The 13,519-nt window shown below is 41.9% G+C and overlaps 1 protein-coding gene across 1 annotated transcript; it reads left to right on the top strand.

The window, feature by feature from the left end:
* The first annotated feature begins 1,019 nt into the window (after positions 1 to 1,019).
* LOC110709520 (peroxidase 44-like) lies at positions 1,020 to 4,405 on the top strand. Its single transcript, XM_021887740.1, has 2 exons — positions 1,020 to 1,937; positions 3,400 to 4,405. The coding sequence occupies exons 1-2, from the start codon at positions 1,716 to 1,718 to the stop codon at positions 4,153 to 4,155; spliced, it is 978 nt and encodes a 325-aa protein (XP_021743432.1). The 5' UTR covers positions 1,020 to 1,715; the 3' UTR covers positions 4,156 to 4,405.
* The last annotated feature ends 9,114 nt before the right edge of the window (positions 4,406 to 13,519 follow it).

The raw sequence follows: 13,519 nt of genomic DNA on the forward strand, positions 1-13,519 counted from the left end.
TTACAAACTATTTCTCTATTTTATTTTATTTTTTTTACTTGCAACACACCTTTTTGGCATGCAATTTTAAGAGATGATTAGTGAAGGTAACCGAACAATATTATCATAATAATTTTAACACGAGGATTAGAGTACGGTCAGATATCATGTGTAACATTTAATTTAAATAATATGTCCGTTTACATTATATTATCTCGACCTCAAACCAGGTGCCAAAACGTTGTGTTGCAAGTAAATAAAAACAATAGAAGTTATTACTCACCAACACTTTCCAAAACCTTAATCCTTCAATTTTAATTTGTGCACTTTTTTTTGGGGGGGGGGGAGGCAAACCTTCAAATAACCTCCACCAATCCACCACCACCACCAACAACAACAACAACAAAAAAAAAAAAAAAAAAAAAAACTATTTTTCTTTTCTAAACATTCATACTATATATGTGTCATATATCCTGTTCATTACCACGGATACACTCTACTAACATTAAAAATTTGAGGTTATAGGTATACATGATCAAGATTTAGTAAATTAATGTTCTTATTTTTTCTTTCTTTTAAACTAGGATAGAAATAAATAAAATGTGTGAAGGCTTTCGTTTCGGGGGAAGTAAAACCAATAAATAAGAAACATAAAAAGTAATTATTTATCATAAAAAAAAAATTAAATATAATTATTTCAAGTTAGTGTTTTTTTTTTTAAAAATTTTAAGTGTAAATAAAATACTTTCTCGCTTATTAAATTATTTACCCACATATTATATTTCCAACTTCACACTTTTGCACACTAAGATATTTAATTAAGGAAAATTTAATTCTAATAATCTGACCTTTCGATTATACATGAATAATCCTACCTTTGGGGGGTATCTTATTCTATTAGGCCAAAGTGACCTACAACTGGTTCATTAGGTAATATTTTTTGGGATTTGTTAAACGATGTCCTTATTTTACCAGGTAACGCCCGCATTTAAACATAAATGGACAAATATACCTGGTAAAATAAGGACGTCGTTGAGAATTAAATATATTGATATAAGAATATAAGATGTATGAGAGGTTATTTTACTATAAAAAAAATGTAATGTAAGTGTACGTAGAGACAATGGGAAAAATTGATGAATGCTAAAGAGTATGTAATTGCCCAATGGGTGGGTTCATTTCTACAAAAATGCACAAAGACACCTCAAATAAGAGACCCTTTAATTAAATAATAGGTCTCTTTGTTTCAAGAGACTCAACGTTACAAATAATAGGTTCTTTAAATTTAAAAGAGACCTTCCCTTAGAGATAACAGAAAAATAATAAAATAAAAAAGAAATATTTTCATATAAGAAAGTGTTGCACTTCAAATTTATTTATTTTTAAAAAGTGATTCACTTATTAAGATACAAATGGAGTTACAAAACATTACAAATTTTAGATTAAAATAATGTAGATCGGAAAGATTCTTTACTACCAAACACATTTAAAATAACATATTGGTGTATGTCTATCAATCATCAATTGTACTACCGTCAAAAAAAAAAAAAAACAATCATCAATTGTACTACCCAGTACCCACCCTGTCTATTGACTTTCATTTAGTGTCCCATCTTATCTAGCTGCCTCAAAACATATATATAACCCACCTCTACGTTTTCAATTTTGTACACTCAAAACAAAAAGCATTGCATCATATAATAATTAACTAGTACAATTGTAGTAGCACCATCAAAATGGCAAGATTTCATAAGCATTTGAATATCACTTTAGGCATTATTTCCTGGTTCTTATGCTTTGCTATATCTTTGAGTTCAGCTCTTCAAGTTGGTTTCTATACTAAATCTTGTCCTAATGCTGAAAATATTGTTCGACAAGTAGTTCAGCAGCAATACAAGGCTGATCGAACAGTCCCTGCTGCCTTGTTACGTATGCATTTTCATGATTGTTTTGTTAGGGTAAGATTTATTTTTAAGGGTGTTGTTTTATTTTCGTTTTTGTATTATACACTTTATTTCCTACTTTTATTTCTATTGCATTTTACTAATGTATGAAAGTTAAAAATAATGGAGGGAGTACCCAAGTACACATATAAACAAGATTGAATGAGGAAAGTGTTAATATGATAATATGAGAAAGATATGATGTCACACTATTTATACATAACTAGCTAGTTTTTGGCCCGGACAATGCCCCAGGTCATTATATGTATATTATAATTGAGATTTTATAAGAAAAATTATGTAATAAAATACAAATATAGATTAAATTAGTTACATTTGTTGTAAATAGAGGCGTATTCTAGTACAATATATAGTATAAAAATATTTAATTAAGATAAAAAAGATAATGCCACAAACAATAATGGAACGATATCGGTGTGTCGTGATGCAAATCACTAACTTGAAAACGAATTTTCGGCGCAACTAAGGTGCTCAATTGTATTCGTCGGCACCGTGACACGTTCCCTAAGATTAACACACCCACTTCCACACAAAGACACTTTTGGGTGGAAGATTGAGTCAAGTAACTTATGCCCAATAGAGAATGTGTTTAGACTATTGTGCTTGATGTATTTTTCAAGTGTAAAAATCAAAAGAAAAAAAAAAAGGCTTCTTCTATTTATAGAGAAACATGAAAGAACATAGAAGAAGAATCCCAAGCATCAAGGGAAATGAATAATCACCTTAAACATCCTCTTAAATGGAGGGTTATGAGAGTTACTTATCAAGTGAATAATGGTGGTGATTAATCACCTTAAACATCCTCTTAAATTGGGGGTTATAAGAATTACTCAAGAAATAAAGTGAGGGAATCCAAAGATCAAATCGTTGGAGTCCAACGGGCTGACACGCGTCCGATCAGGCGGCTAGACCTGATGCCTTGAATTTTCTTACTTTATTCCAACAATATTTACTTCTATACTCGTACTATTTAAATATATTTTTTCAATTATTATTAAACATCAAAATTTATTATCCAATATCTAGTATTTAAAATTATTAATTTGCTTCGTTCGACTTCAAGTTTATGAATATTATTAACTCTTTTTAACAAAACATTGTAGATATGAGATGTGTTATTGGAATAGTGGTTAAAGTTAAAATATAATAAGTATGAGGTCATAGGTTTGAACATTAATGCTAACATAATGTCTTCCCATTGAGTTTTAATTTATATATATAGATATTCATATTATTTTCTTTACTAAACGTGTAACTTTTTATAACTCATACATTTTTACCATGTATATTGTGTGTGTTATGTTATTGACTTATTGCACTAATATGTTTGTATTTCACAATAATTCTTCAAGTTTATATTGGTGTATCATCACTTGATGAATCATAATAAATACTTGTTCATACGAATAATTAAAGATAAATGATTTATTAATTTATTATATAACTGTATATGTAGGGTTGCGATGCATCAATATTAATTGACTCAACAAGCGATAACCAAGCAGAGAAAGATGCAGGAGCAAATGGATCAGTTAGAGGGTATGAACTTATTGACAAAATCAAGGCCGCTCTAGAACGAGCATGTCCTCAAAAGGTTTCTTGTGCTGATATCATCACACTTGCTACTCGAGATGCAGTTTACATAGCTGGAGGACCTAACTACAATGTACCAACAGGTAGGCGTGACGGGCTCATTTCAAGGGCTAGTGAAGTAAATCTTCCTGGTCCAAGATTCACCGTTTTGCAAGCCCAACAATCATTTAGTGCTCGCGGGCTAAGCCTTAATGACATGGTGGTTTTATTGGGTGCTGGTCATACCATAGGAGTAGCCCATTGCAATTTCTTTAAGGATAGGTTATCCAACTTTCAAGGTACAGGTACACCTGATCGTACCATGGACAAGGCATTGGTTAAAAAGTTTAGCGGGCTTTGTGGATCTAATCCAAACGTAAATCCCAGTACTTTCCTTGATCAAAACACATCTTTTGTTTTTGATAACGAGTACTACAACCAAATTAGAAAAAATCGAGGGATATTGCAAATTGACCAAGAGCTAGCTCTCGACTCTTTAAGTGCTAAATTGGTCTCAAACCTAGCCGCCAATAACAATAATTTTAGACAAAGCTTTGTAAAAGCCATTGTAAAAATGGGAAACATCCAACAAGGAAATGCTGGCGAAATTAGGGAAAATTGTAGGAGAATAAATTATTAAACAAATGTAAGGTCATCTTAATAAAAACGTGAGAGGCCCATCTTTATTCACCACGCACCCTTAAATGTACTGTGGTAAATTCATATAATTTGTTCCAATTGATGACTTGTGATCAACTTATTACTCTATTTGTTTCCTTGAAACTGTCTCAATTGAAATATTGTACTCGTAAGATTTTTAAAAAAACCAATATAGTCTGATAAATATTGTTTGAATTCTCTTAATGTAACTTTTAAAAAGATCAGCGTTTTCAGGCTAAAAAAGAGTTTTTTTTTCATTTATTTTTTTATTTTTTTTATTTTTTATTGTTACGAATATACTTGTAGCTTGTTCTGAACGAATGACCTAAGTGCAACTTTGCAAAATTTAGTATCCTAAGTGCAACTTTACTCAAAGTTGAGTGACCTCAACTTACCTTAACACAAAGAAAATGCTCCTGTTCGAAAAATTTCTCTCAAATGAAGCAATAAAAATGATACTTGTATATTCTTTCGTCATCCATCATGCTCTGTTCAGTTCACCTTAAAAAAATAATATTCGGTAAAAATAATTTCAATTCAGTAAAAATAAGTTCAGTTCAGCAAAAATAAGTTCCGTTCAGTAAAATTAATTTCAGTTCAGTAAAAATAATTTCAGTTCAGCAAAAATCAGTAACTATAAAGAAAAAATATAATAGAGAATCAGTAAAAATAATTTCAATTTAGCAAAATTAATTTCAGTTCAGTAAAAATAATTTCAGTTCAGTAAAATTAATTTCAGTTCAGCAAAAATAAGATGAAGTGAACGGAGACTATGTCACCTAAACTCTTATTTATGGAGCATATGTGAAGTACAATTGATAACCAATAATCATGTCCGTTCACAAAGCAAAGTATTCAAAAACCGTTTATAACAGTCGAACTTGAACTCCGCTAGTTGGGCATGCCAAGCACCATGGAAAAACCTTCAAAATTGTCAATACCTTTTGTTCAATCGGGCACAAAACATCTAAGTAGAAACTAAGATAATAGCGAAGTCATGACTTGTGCTCGCCCAACATGGCCACTTTGCTCGTTTTGACCGTGTAATGCCAAATCAAACGTTTTTGCCTTAATTGATTGCCAATTTTTTGCGTAATTTGCTTTGTATTAACACTAAGTACGATCAGTAACTATCTTTCTCAACTCTAGTATAATTTTAAACTTCATATATGATCCATAAGCACATTTATTAACTACAAATGTTCTTGGAAAATCTTTGATAAATTAAATCAACCATTATATTATTGCAATCCATATATTACACTTAATTCTTTAATGAATTGATGTATCTAGCTTTTTCACTTGATACTTGTTTAGGGTAAAATTACCCTAGACACGTGGCCCAATGGGCTGGTGACATGTGGCACATCGCCATTAGTCGACAGGGCTCCAATCCCCTGTTGACACGTGTCCTTGACCTCCATGGGGAACTTGTCTGCCCTACTATAAACAGTGGGGCAAACCTCATTAATGGGATTCATTCATAAATACAAACACTATTACCGAGCAATATTAATTGCGGAATTCTCCCAATCAGCGAGAAGAATTTCATCCATTCCGTACTCTTTTCCTCCTGTACATATACTAACTTGATCGTCGGAGGCGAAGCTCCTACCAACCGGAGTCTTCGTGATCTTGCAGGTACAGGCATCCAGCAGCTCAGTCTTGGAACCGTAACTCTCCCGCAGGACACATCAAAAAAACCCCGAAACATTGGCGCCGTCTGTGGGGTGGGTACTTCTAAGATGACTTCTGATACTGTACCAACGAATCTGGACAAACGGCCCCTGGCCGAACCGGAGGTCCAGACGGACCACGAAAGTGGTGATGACTATGAAATCAACACCTACGTGGCCCCAGACGGGTCCTTTAGGACAAAACACACCCGTTCCAAAGAGATGAAGGAACGAGGTGAGAGACAAGCTGCTCCCAACAACACAAACGGTATGCCGTTTGGGGAAGCCCAAGCAGCAGCGGGATCTGCTCCCGTCACGAGAAACGAACTCATGACTTTCATGAATAGTTTCAAAGGCGAGATAAAGAATCTCATCCGGTCAGCCACCCCCCAAAAGGGTCAGCCAGCCAAGAAGCCTTCATCATCTGGGAAGAAGGCTTTGAAAGACCGCATGCCCACTTCTCATCCGAAACCCAAGGCGGGGGAGGGGCCCTAGATTGACTTAAATAGGCTCCGATTTCCTCAAATGGAGCACAGAAAATCCATCCGACACGTACAACCGGATGGATCCAAGAAATCCTTCTCTGACGCCCGGACGTTTCTCCAGGAGAAGAGAAATCAACAACTGTCTGCGTCGGCTTCAACGTCGACCTTTCCTGACAGTCTCAGTACTGTCTCCGTCAGACACTCGAAAACAGACCAAACGGGTCAGTCTCGCGAACCTTTTGCGCGATCTGGTCCCAAAGTGATCCAGCCGGGACAATATGGTCCTCCATATGTACCGGGTGGATCCCCTTTTTCCGCACCAGGCCTCTTTGGGGGTCATGTGCAGTAGCCGTTCTAACCCACGGATTGGCAGCTGCGCCTGCTTAATTTGGGAGAACAACCAACGACGTTCTCGCCAGACATAACCCAGGCGGCACAGCCGCCTAAGGTCAAGAATGTGTTGGTAGGTGCCTATGATGGCACCTCCAACCCGGAAGACTCCAACCTAATGGCACCACCTAATGGCATACTCCAACCTCATGTATCTGCAAGGGTTGGATGATGCCACCTGGTGTCGATGCTTCCCGGCTACCCTGAAGGGCATTGCCCAACGGTGATTTGGTAATCTACCAGCCGGATGCATAAACAACTTCAGAACTTTGGCGTATTTATTCACGTCAAACTTCTCAATGAATATCCCTGCCAAAAAGACCAGCCTTGATCTTGGGGCAGTACAGCAGGGTGAGAAGGAAGGACTCTGGTCCTACGTCAGACGGTTCAATCTGATGAGAATTCAGATTCAAGGGTTGTCTGACGAGGTTGCTTACACAGACTTGTTCAAGGGTCTGAAGGACGGGTCGACCTTCAAGTTCGGCCTCGTCCGGAAAAGGGTAGCCACCCTCCAAGAGGCGTTAATGGAAGTAGAAGCTTATATACAGGCGACAGAGCTTTGTGCTGTAAAGAAACCGTCATATTTCAAGAAATATGACAAGAGAGATAATCGGCCACAGCAGCCGGCAAAAAAGGAAGACAAAAGAAAAGGAATCTGGGCGGCAGATCGTTCTGGTCAGCTGGCCCAGAAGGCAAGAAGAAAATCCGAACCGTACGTCCCTAAGTACGAGTTCACAAAAGACTGCACCTCCATCCTCATGGAAATCAAGGACCGGTTGTCCCTCCAGAAACCGGCCGCCATGAAAAGTCCCGCCAGTAGCCGGGATAAGAGCAAGTACTGCCAATACCACGAGGATGTTGGCCATGACACTAATGGCTGTTATAGCCTCAGGCGGCTGTTAGACCGTCTGGCTGACGAGGGAGCCCTAAAGTCTTACCTGCCAAAACCCAAAGGCAACCCCAAATTAAACAAGAGGCAGACGGCAAAAACAGGCCCTGCTAACTCTAAAACGGATGAAGAGACTGTGTTCACCATAGCAGGCGGTTTTGCCGGTGGAGGCCCAACCATCCGGGGAACGAAAGATAACATCAGGAAGCTGGTCAACTCAGTGGATGAGGGCCAGGCGTCGAAAGACATCTTTCCTTAGGTCCTTGTTTCTGAAAAGGACCGGGGCAAGGTCAGACGGCCTCACGATGACCTCATCGTCATCGAATGCAAGGTTGCCAATCAAAAGGTTGGTCGGATCTTAATAGATACCGGGAGCTCGTCTGACCTGATCTGCTATCAGTGCTTGACAATGCTCAAGTACAAGCCCACCAACATGCAGCAGGCGCCTCACCCCTTAGTTGGTTTTGGGGGAGGAGTGGTGCATCCGGTAGGAAGCATTGACCTTCCTATCCGTTTGGGTGAAAAGGGGCAAGGACGCCACATGGTTTTCAAGTTCTTAGTTGTGGAGGAACTGACCGCCTACAACGTGATATTTGGCTGTCCGACCCTCAACGAGTCTAAAGCTGTCATTATCCCGTCTCTCATGCTAGTCAAATTTGAGAAGGATGATGGCACAGTCGGTTCCTTAAACGGGGACCAGAAGACGGCTATGGAGTGCTATCTCTCTGACGTCAAGCCAACTATGGGTACAACCAGTCAAGGTGAGCCCATAGACGTTGATAACTGCGATCTAGCAGTCTGGCTCCAAGGGCAGCCGGTAAGAAAAGAAAGGCGGACCAACTGGCACCCGTCAAAAAAGAAAAGCAATAGCAATCACTTGCCGGAGAAAGGTCGGATGACTTTCAACCCCAACCGGCAGGAGAAAGCGTTGATGTCGTCCTGGACGACAACCTGCCCGATAGAGCCGTCAAGGTTGGGACGGTTGCTTTTGAGGTGTTGGGGGCAGATTTGCTCCAACTGCTGAAGGAATCCAAAGACTTTTTTCCTTTGAAGTGGAAGAGATGCCAGGCTTAAGCCCGGATCTAGCTGTCCACAAACTCGCCGTGGATCCAAAAAAGAAGCCGGTTAGGCAGAAAAAGAGAAACCATGGCAAGGAGAGATCTCAGGCGGAAGCCGCCGAGGTCAAGAAGTTGTTAGATGCTGGGTTCATTCGGCAATGCTACTACCCGGATTGGGTAGCAAACGTTGTCCTGGTTAAAAAGCCGAACGGAACCTGGCGGATGTGTGTAGACTATACATATCTGAACAGAACATGTTCGAAAGACAGTTACCCGCTTCCACAGATCGACAGCTTAGTCGACTCTACAGCCGGTCATGCTTTGATGAGCTTCATGGACGCCTACTCGGGCTTCCATCAGATACCCCTCTGGAAAAAAGATCAAGAAAAGACGGCATTCGTCACTGATCAGGGGTTATTTTGTTACACTGTGATGCCGTTTGGGTTGAAGAATGCGCCTGCTACATTTCAACGAATGATAAACACGGTTTTCCTCCATCAAATAGGCAGGAATATAGAGGCGTATATCGATGACATGATAGTCAAATCCAAGCTACAGACGGATCACCTAGCTGACCTCCGAGAAACGTTCACCACACTCAGGCGGCACAAGGTCATGCTCAATCCCAAGAAGTGTGTCTTTGGTGTTGAGTCTGGGAAGTTCCTCGGATTTCTAATTGATCAAAGGGGAATTGAGGCTAATCCGGAAAAAGTACAGGCGGTAATTGACATGTAGTCACCCCGCACTGTAAGAGAAGTCCAAAAACTCACCGGTTGCTTGGCGGCATTGGGGAGATTCCTCAGCCGGTCTGGCGACAAATGCCTCTATTTCTTCCAAGCAATTACGAAGAGGTCAAGGTTTGAATGGGGAGAAGAGGTTGAGGCGGCATTTCAGAAGCTCAAGCAGCATCTGCATTCTTTACCAAGGCTAGTGAGCCCTCTGCCCCAGGAGGCTCTCTACATGTACCTAGCCGTCTCAGATCACTCCCTTAGTGTTGTTCTCCTTGCTGAGAGAGAAGACAATCAACTCCCGGTGTATTTCATCAGTCATGTCATTAGAAATGTTGAGCTCCGGTACCCTATGGTTGAAAAATTACGGCTGGCCCTCTACAAAGCAGTCAAGCGGTTGAAGCCCTATTTCCTGGCTCATTCGGTAACTGTATACACTGATCAGCCACTCAAGAGCCCAATGACCACCATAGAGTCATCCGGTAGAATGATCAAATGGGCTGTTGAAATGCAAAGCTTGGAAATAACCTTCGAACCTAGACGGGCAGTGAAAGGTCAGGCGTTTGCTGACTTCATTGTTGAGATGACTAGGCCGGTGCAACCGGAAAATCTTGATCAGGTCTGGAAGCTGTTTGTAGACGGTAGTTCTACAGCAAACGACTGTGGTGCGGGCGTTATTTTCCATTCTCCGGAAGGGGATAAGTTTGAATACGCACTACGGTTCAAGTTCCAGGCTTCAAATAACGAGGCAAAATATGAAGCCTTGCTGGCCGGCATGCGTATGTGTAAGGCAGCCGAGGCAAGGAAAGTTGACGCCTACTCAGACTCTCAACTAATCCTTAGCCAATACCATGGTGACTACGAAGCCACCCATCCGGCTATGATCAAATATCTGCAGGCGGTCAGGGAAGAGGCTGCGTCACTTAATGAATTCCATTTACGTCAAGTGCCACGGTCTGAAAACAATCAGGCGGATGCGCTCTCCAAATTGGCATCATCCGCCTCCTGTGATGCGCCAAGGACAGTCTTCTGGGAAGTCATGGATAAAAGAAGCATAGAGCATGATCCCATTAGAATTTTGGACCGAAGCGCCACCTGGATGTCCCTTCAGAAGCAGCTGCGCTCAAGAAGCGAGCTTTGAGCTTTGTCATGCACCAAGGAGAACTCCTCCGGAAGGGACACTTACAGCCGTTTCTGAAGCGTGTAACCCCAGAAAGGGGAAAGGAAGTACTGGAAGATCTGCATGCGGGCTTTTGTGCCTCGCATATAGGCGGCAGAGCTCTGGCTAAAAGAACCAGGCGGAAAGGATATTTTTGACCCACTCTTGAGGCGGATGCCATGGACCTAGTAAAGAGGTGTGATAAGTGCCAACGGTTCGGCCGGTTGATTCATCGTCCGGCAACGGATCTCACAGCTATACGCAGTCCGGTCCCGTTTGCAAAATGGGGGATGGATATATTGGGACCTTACACGCCTGCTTCAGGCGGTCGACGCTACATCTTGGTAGCCGTAGACTACTTCACCAAATGGGTTGAAGCAGAGGCGGTCAAAGGCATAAAGACCAATGATGTGATTTCTTTCATTTGGAGAAACATCATCACCCGGTTTGGGGTCCCCATGTCTATGGTCTTCGACAATGGTCCTTAATTTGAGACGCCTGTGCTCAAGAGTTGGTTGGGGGATCAGGGCATCTCCCATTGTTTTGCGTCTGTAGGCAGACCCCAGGCAAACGAACAGGTTGAGGCCTTCAATAAGATCATCTCAGACGGTGTTAAGAGGAAAGTTGAAAGGGATGGTGGTCTGTGGGCAGATGAGTTGCCTCATGTTCTTTAGGCCATCAAAACAATTGAGAAGGGGGCAACCGGTGAAACCCCGGTTGTTATGGCATACGGCTCTGAGGTAGTTCTCCCTATTGAGCACTATGATTCAACTCTCCGTGTCATGTTATATGATGAGGAGGCCAATTGGGAGGCCATGCGTCTGGCCCTGGATGCTCTCCCAGAGCGAAGGGGCAACGCCGCCTTACGACAAGAGATCTACCGTCTGAGAATGACTAGAGCCTACAACAAGCGGGTACACAAGCGGCCCTTGAAAGTAGGGGACTTTGTACTCCGCAAAATGGAGGCAACCGGTAGGGCAAATGAGCAGGGCAAGCTTACCCCAAATTGGGAGGGCCCCTACCGGATCTTTGAAGAGGTTAGAAATGGCACATACCACCTGGAGACCCCAGACGGTAGGAAGTTGCCCCGAACATGAATGTAGACAACTTAAAAAAGTACTACTTCTAAGAACTGTAACTCTCTTGTAATTACCGTATGATTAATGAGAACAGTTTGCTTCATTACGTTTCTGTATATCTCTGCCATGTCTTGTGCTTAACACAAGCGGCTTTCCTCATTTAACTTTCCATATGCCATGTCTTGGGTATTACCCAAGCGGCTTTTATCATTTAAATTTTCATGCGCCATGTCTTGGGCACTAGTCGAGCGGCACATCCGGTGACGCCCATACGGGTGAATTCACTGAAGATAGCATCTCCCTTCTGGGTGGTAAATTGCTCTAGCGATCAAAAATTAGGCGTATTTAATATCTGGAAACTAAGCCGATTATTTCCGCCTGAATGATCCATCGCATCAAAGAATAGCTGACTAGCACTCCCAAAAGTACAGCCAACTTTTTCTTTGAAAAACAGTACCGATAGAAGCTAGGCTCGAAAAAGGCAGCCGATACTCCCAATACATCTAAACCGCTGCCTATTACTTCTGAAGAGGCAGACGCAGGAAAAACATTAATACTAACTCAATCCTAGCATTTAGCATCTAACGAAAAAACGCAACCGGCAACCTAGTAGAACAAAATCTACACGATATTTAAAAACGCGTTCTCATCCGGGTTGTACGTGTTTGAATTTCATCGGTCCCTAACCAGGGGCATACGGATAGCCGCCTGGCTAAGCTCAGCTCTACCAGTCAACTATCCGGGGGGCAATATACCCAACCCCACTCTATCTCTGTTACACACGGCAATAGTACTTGGAGAAATTTCTAAGCAAAATTTAATGTGCAAGCATGGAGAAATCATTCAATAAAACTGGCACAGCCGGTAAGAAAATATATATATTAATATTCAAAATAAAAAACAATTGCAGAGTAAGCCGACTCATCCGGCGCAATTACAAGATAATGCACGGCACGCAGGCCGGGAGGTCGTTGCTATTCTATCTGCACAGTCACCCGGTCCGCTTAAGCCTGAGTCCCTTCCGGGTGAGACGGGTCAGTGGTGGGGACGGAGCCAGGAGCAACTTCATCTTCGATTGCCTCCTCGTTAGCAGCCGCTTCCTCCTGCATCCGTTGGAACTTCGCCTCAACCCACTTGTCATAGGGTTCAGGCCCCGGCTTACCCTCCTCTTCAGCCAGAATGGCAAGATCTGCGTATTTGTAGGCAAGCTCCCAGACGATGTAGTTTGTACCCGGATGGATAATGGAGAATGCTCTCTTCATCATGTTTCGCAATCTTGCTCATTCTCCTCAATGAGCCGGCTCTGTTCTGCTTCAAGGGTGGCCTGGAAGTTGCCCTGTGCAGCAGCCGCCTCTTTGACCAGGCGGTCATTCTCTTTCTGCAGGCGGGCACTGGTCTTCTCCGCCTGATCTAGCCGTTTGAGGGGCTCCTCATGGTCCTTGAGCTCCTGCTCGGCGTTGTCCAGCGCCACCTTGAGATTGTCCAATTTGGTCTTGGACTCATTGAGGGCTTTTTGGAGGGTCTTGACCTGGTCCGCCTGTCGCATGATTATAGATTTAGTTTCTAAGTCATGCACAATCATTGAATATTCAGCAACGTTATGTGCGTCATCCGCAGAACGTTTGGCTCTCCTTACCTCCTCTTGTTTGCGGATGTAGGCCTTTTTAAGCCCTTCCACGCGCAATAGTGCCTGCAACAACACAACCGGTGTTAGTAGAAAAACCGGATGCGCATACTACGAATAAAATGCCGGGTGGGCAGTCTTAAGCTTACATCAGCTAGCTCGACCATTACACGGTCGGCTAAGAAGATAGTTGTTCCTTACTTTCTTTATACTAAACACGTACGTGCCCCTTTCAAGGGATCCCTTACTCCAGTCA

The sequence above is a fragment of the Chenopodium quinoa genome, unplaced genomic scaffold (genome assembly GCF_001683475.1).
Source record: "Chenopodium quinoa cultivar QQ74 unplaced genomic scaffold, ASM168347v1, whole genome shotgun sequence".
Classification (NCBI taxonomy): domain Eukaryota; kingdom Viridiplantae; phylum Streptophyta; class Magnoliopsida; order Caryophyllales; family Amaranthaceae; genus Chenopodium; species Chenopodium quinoa.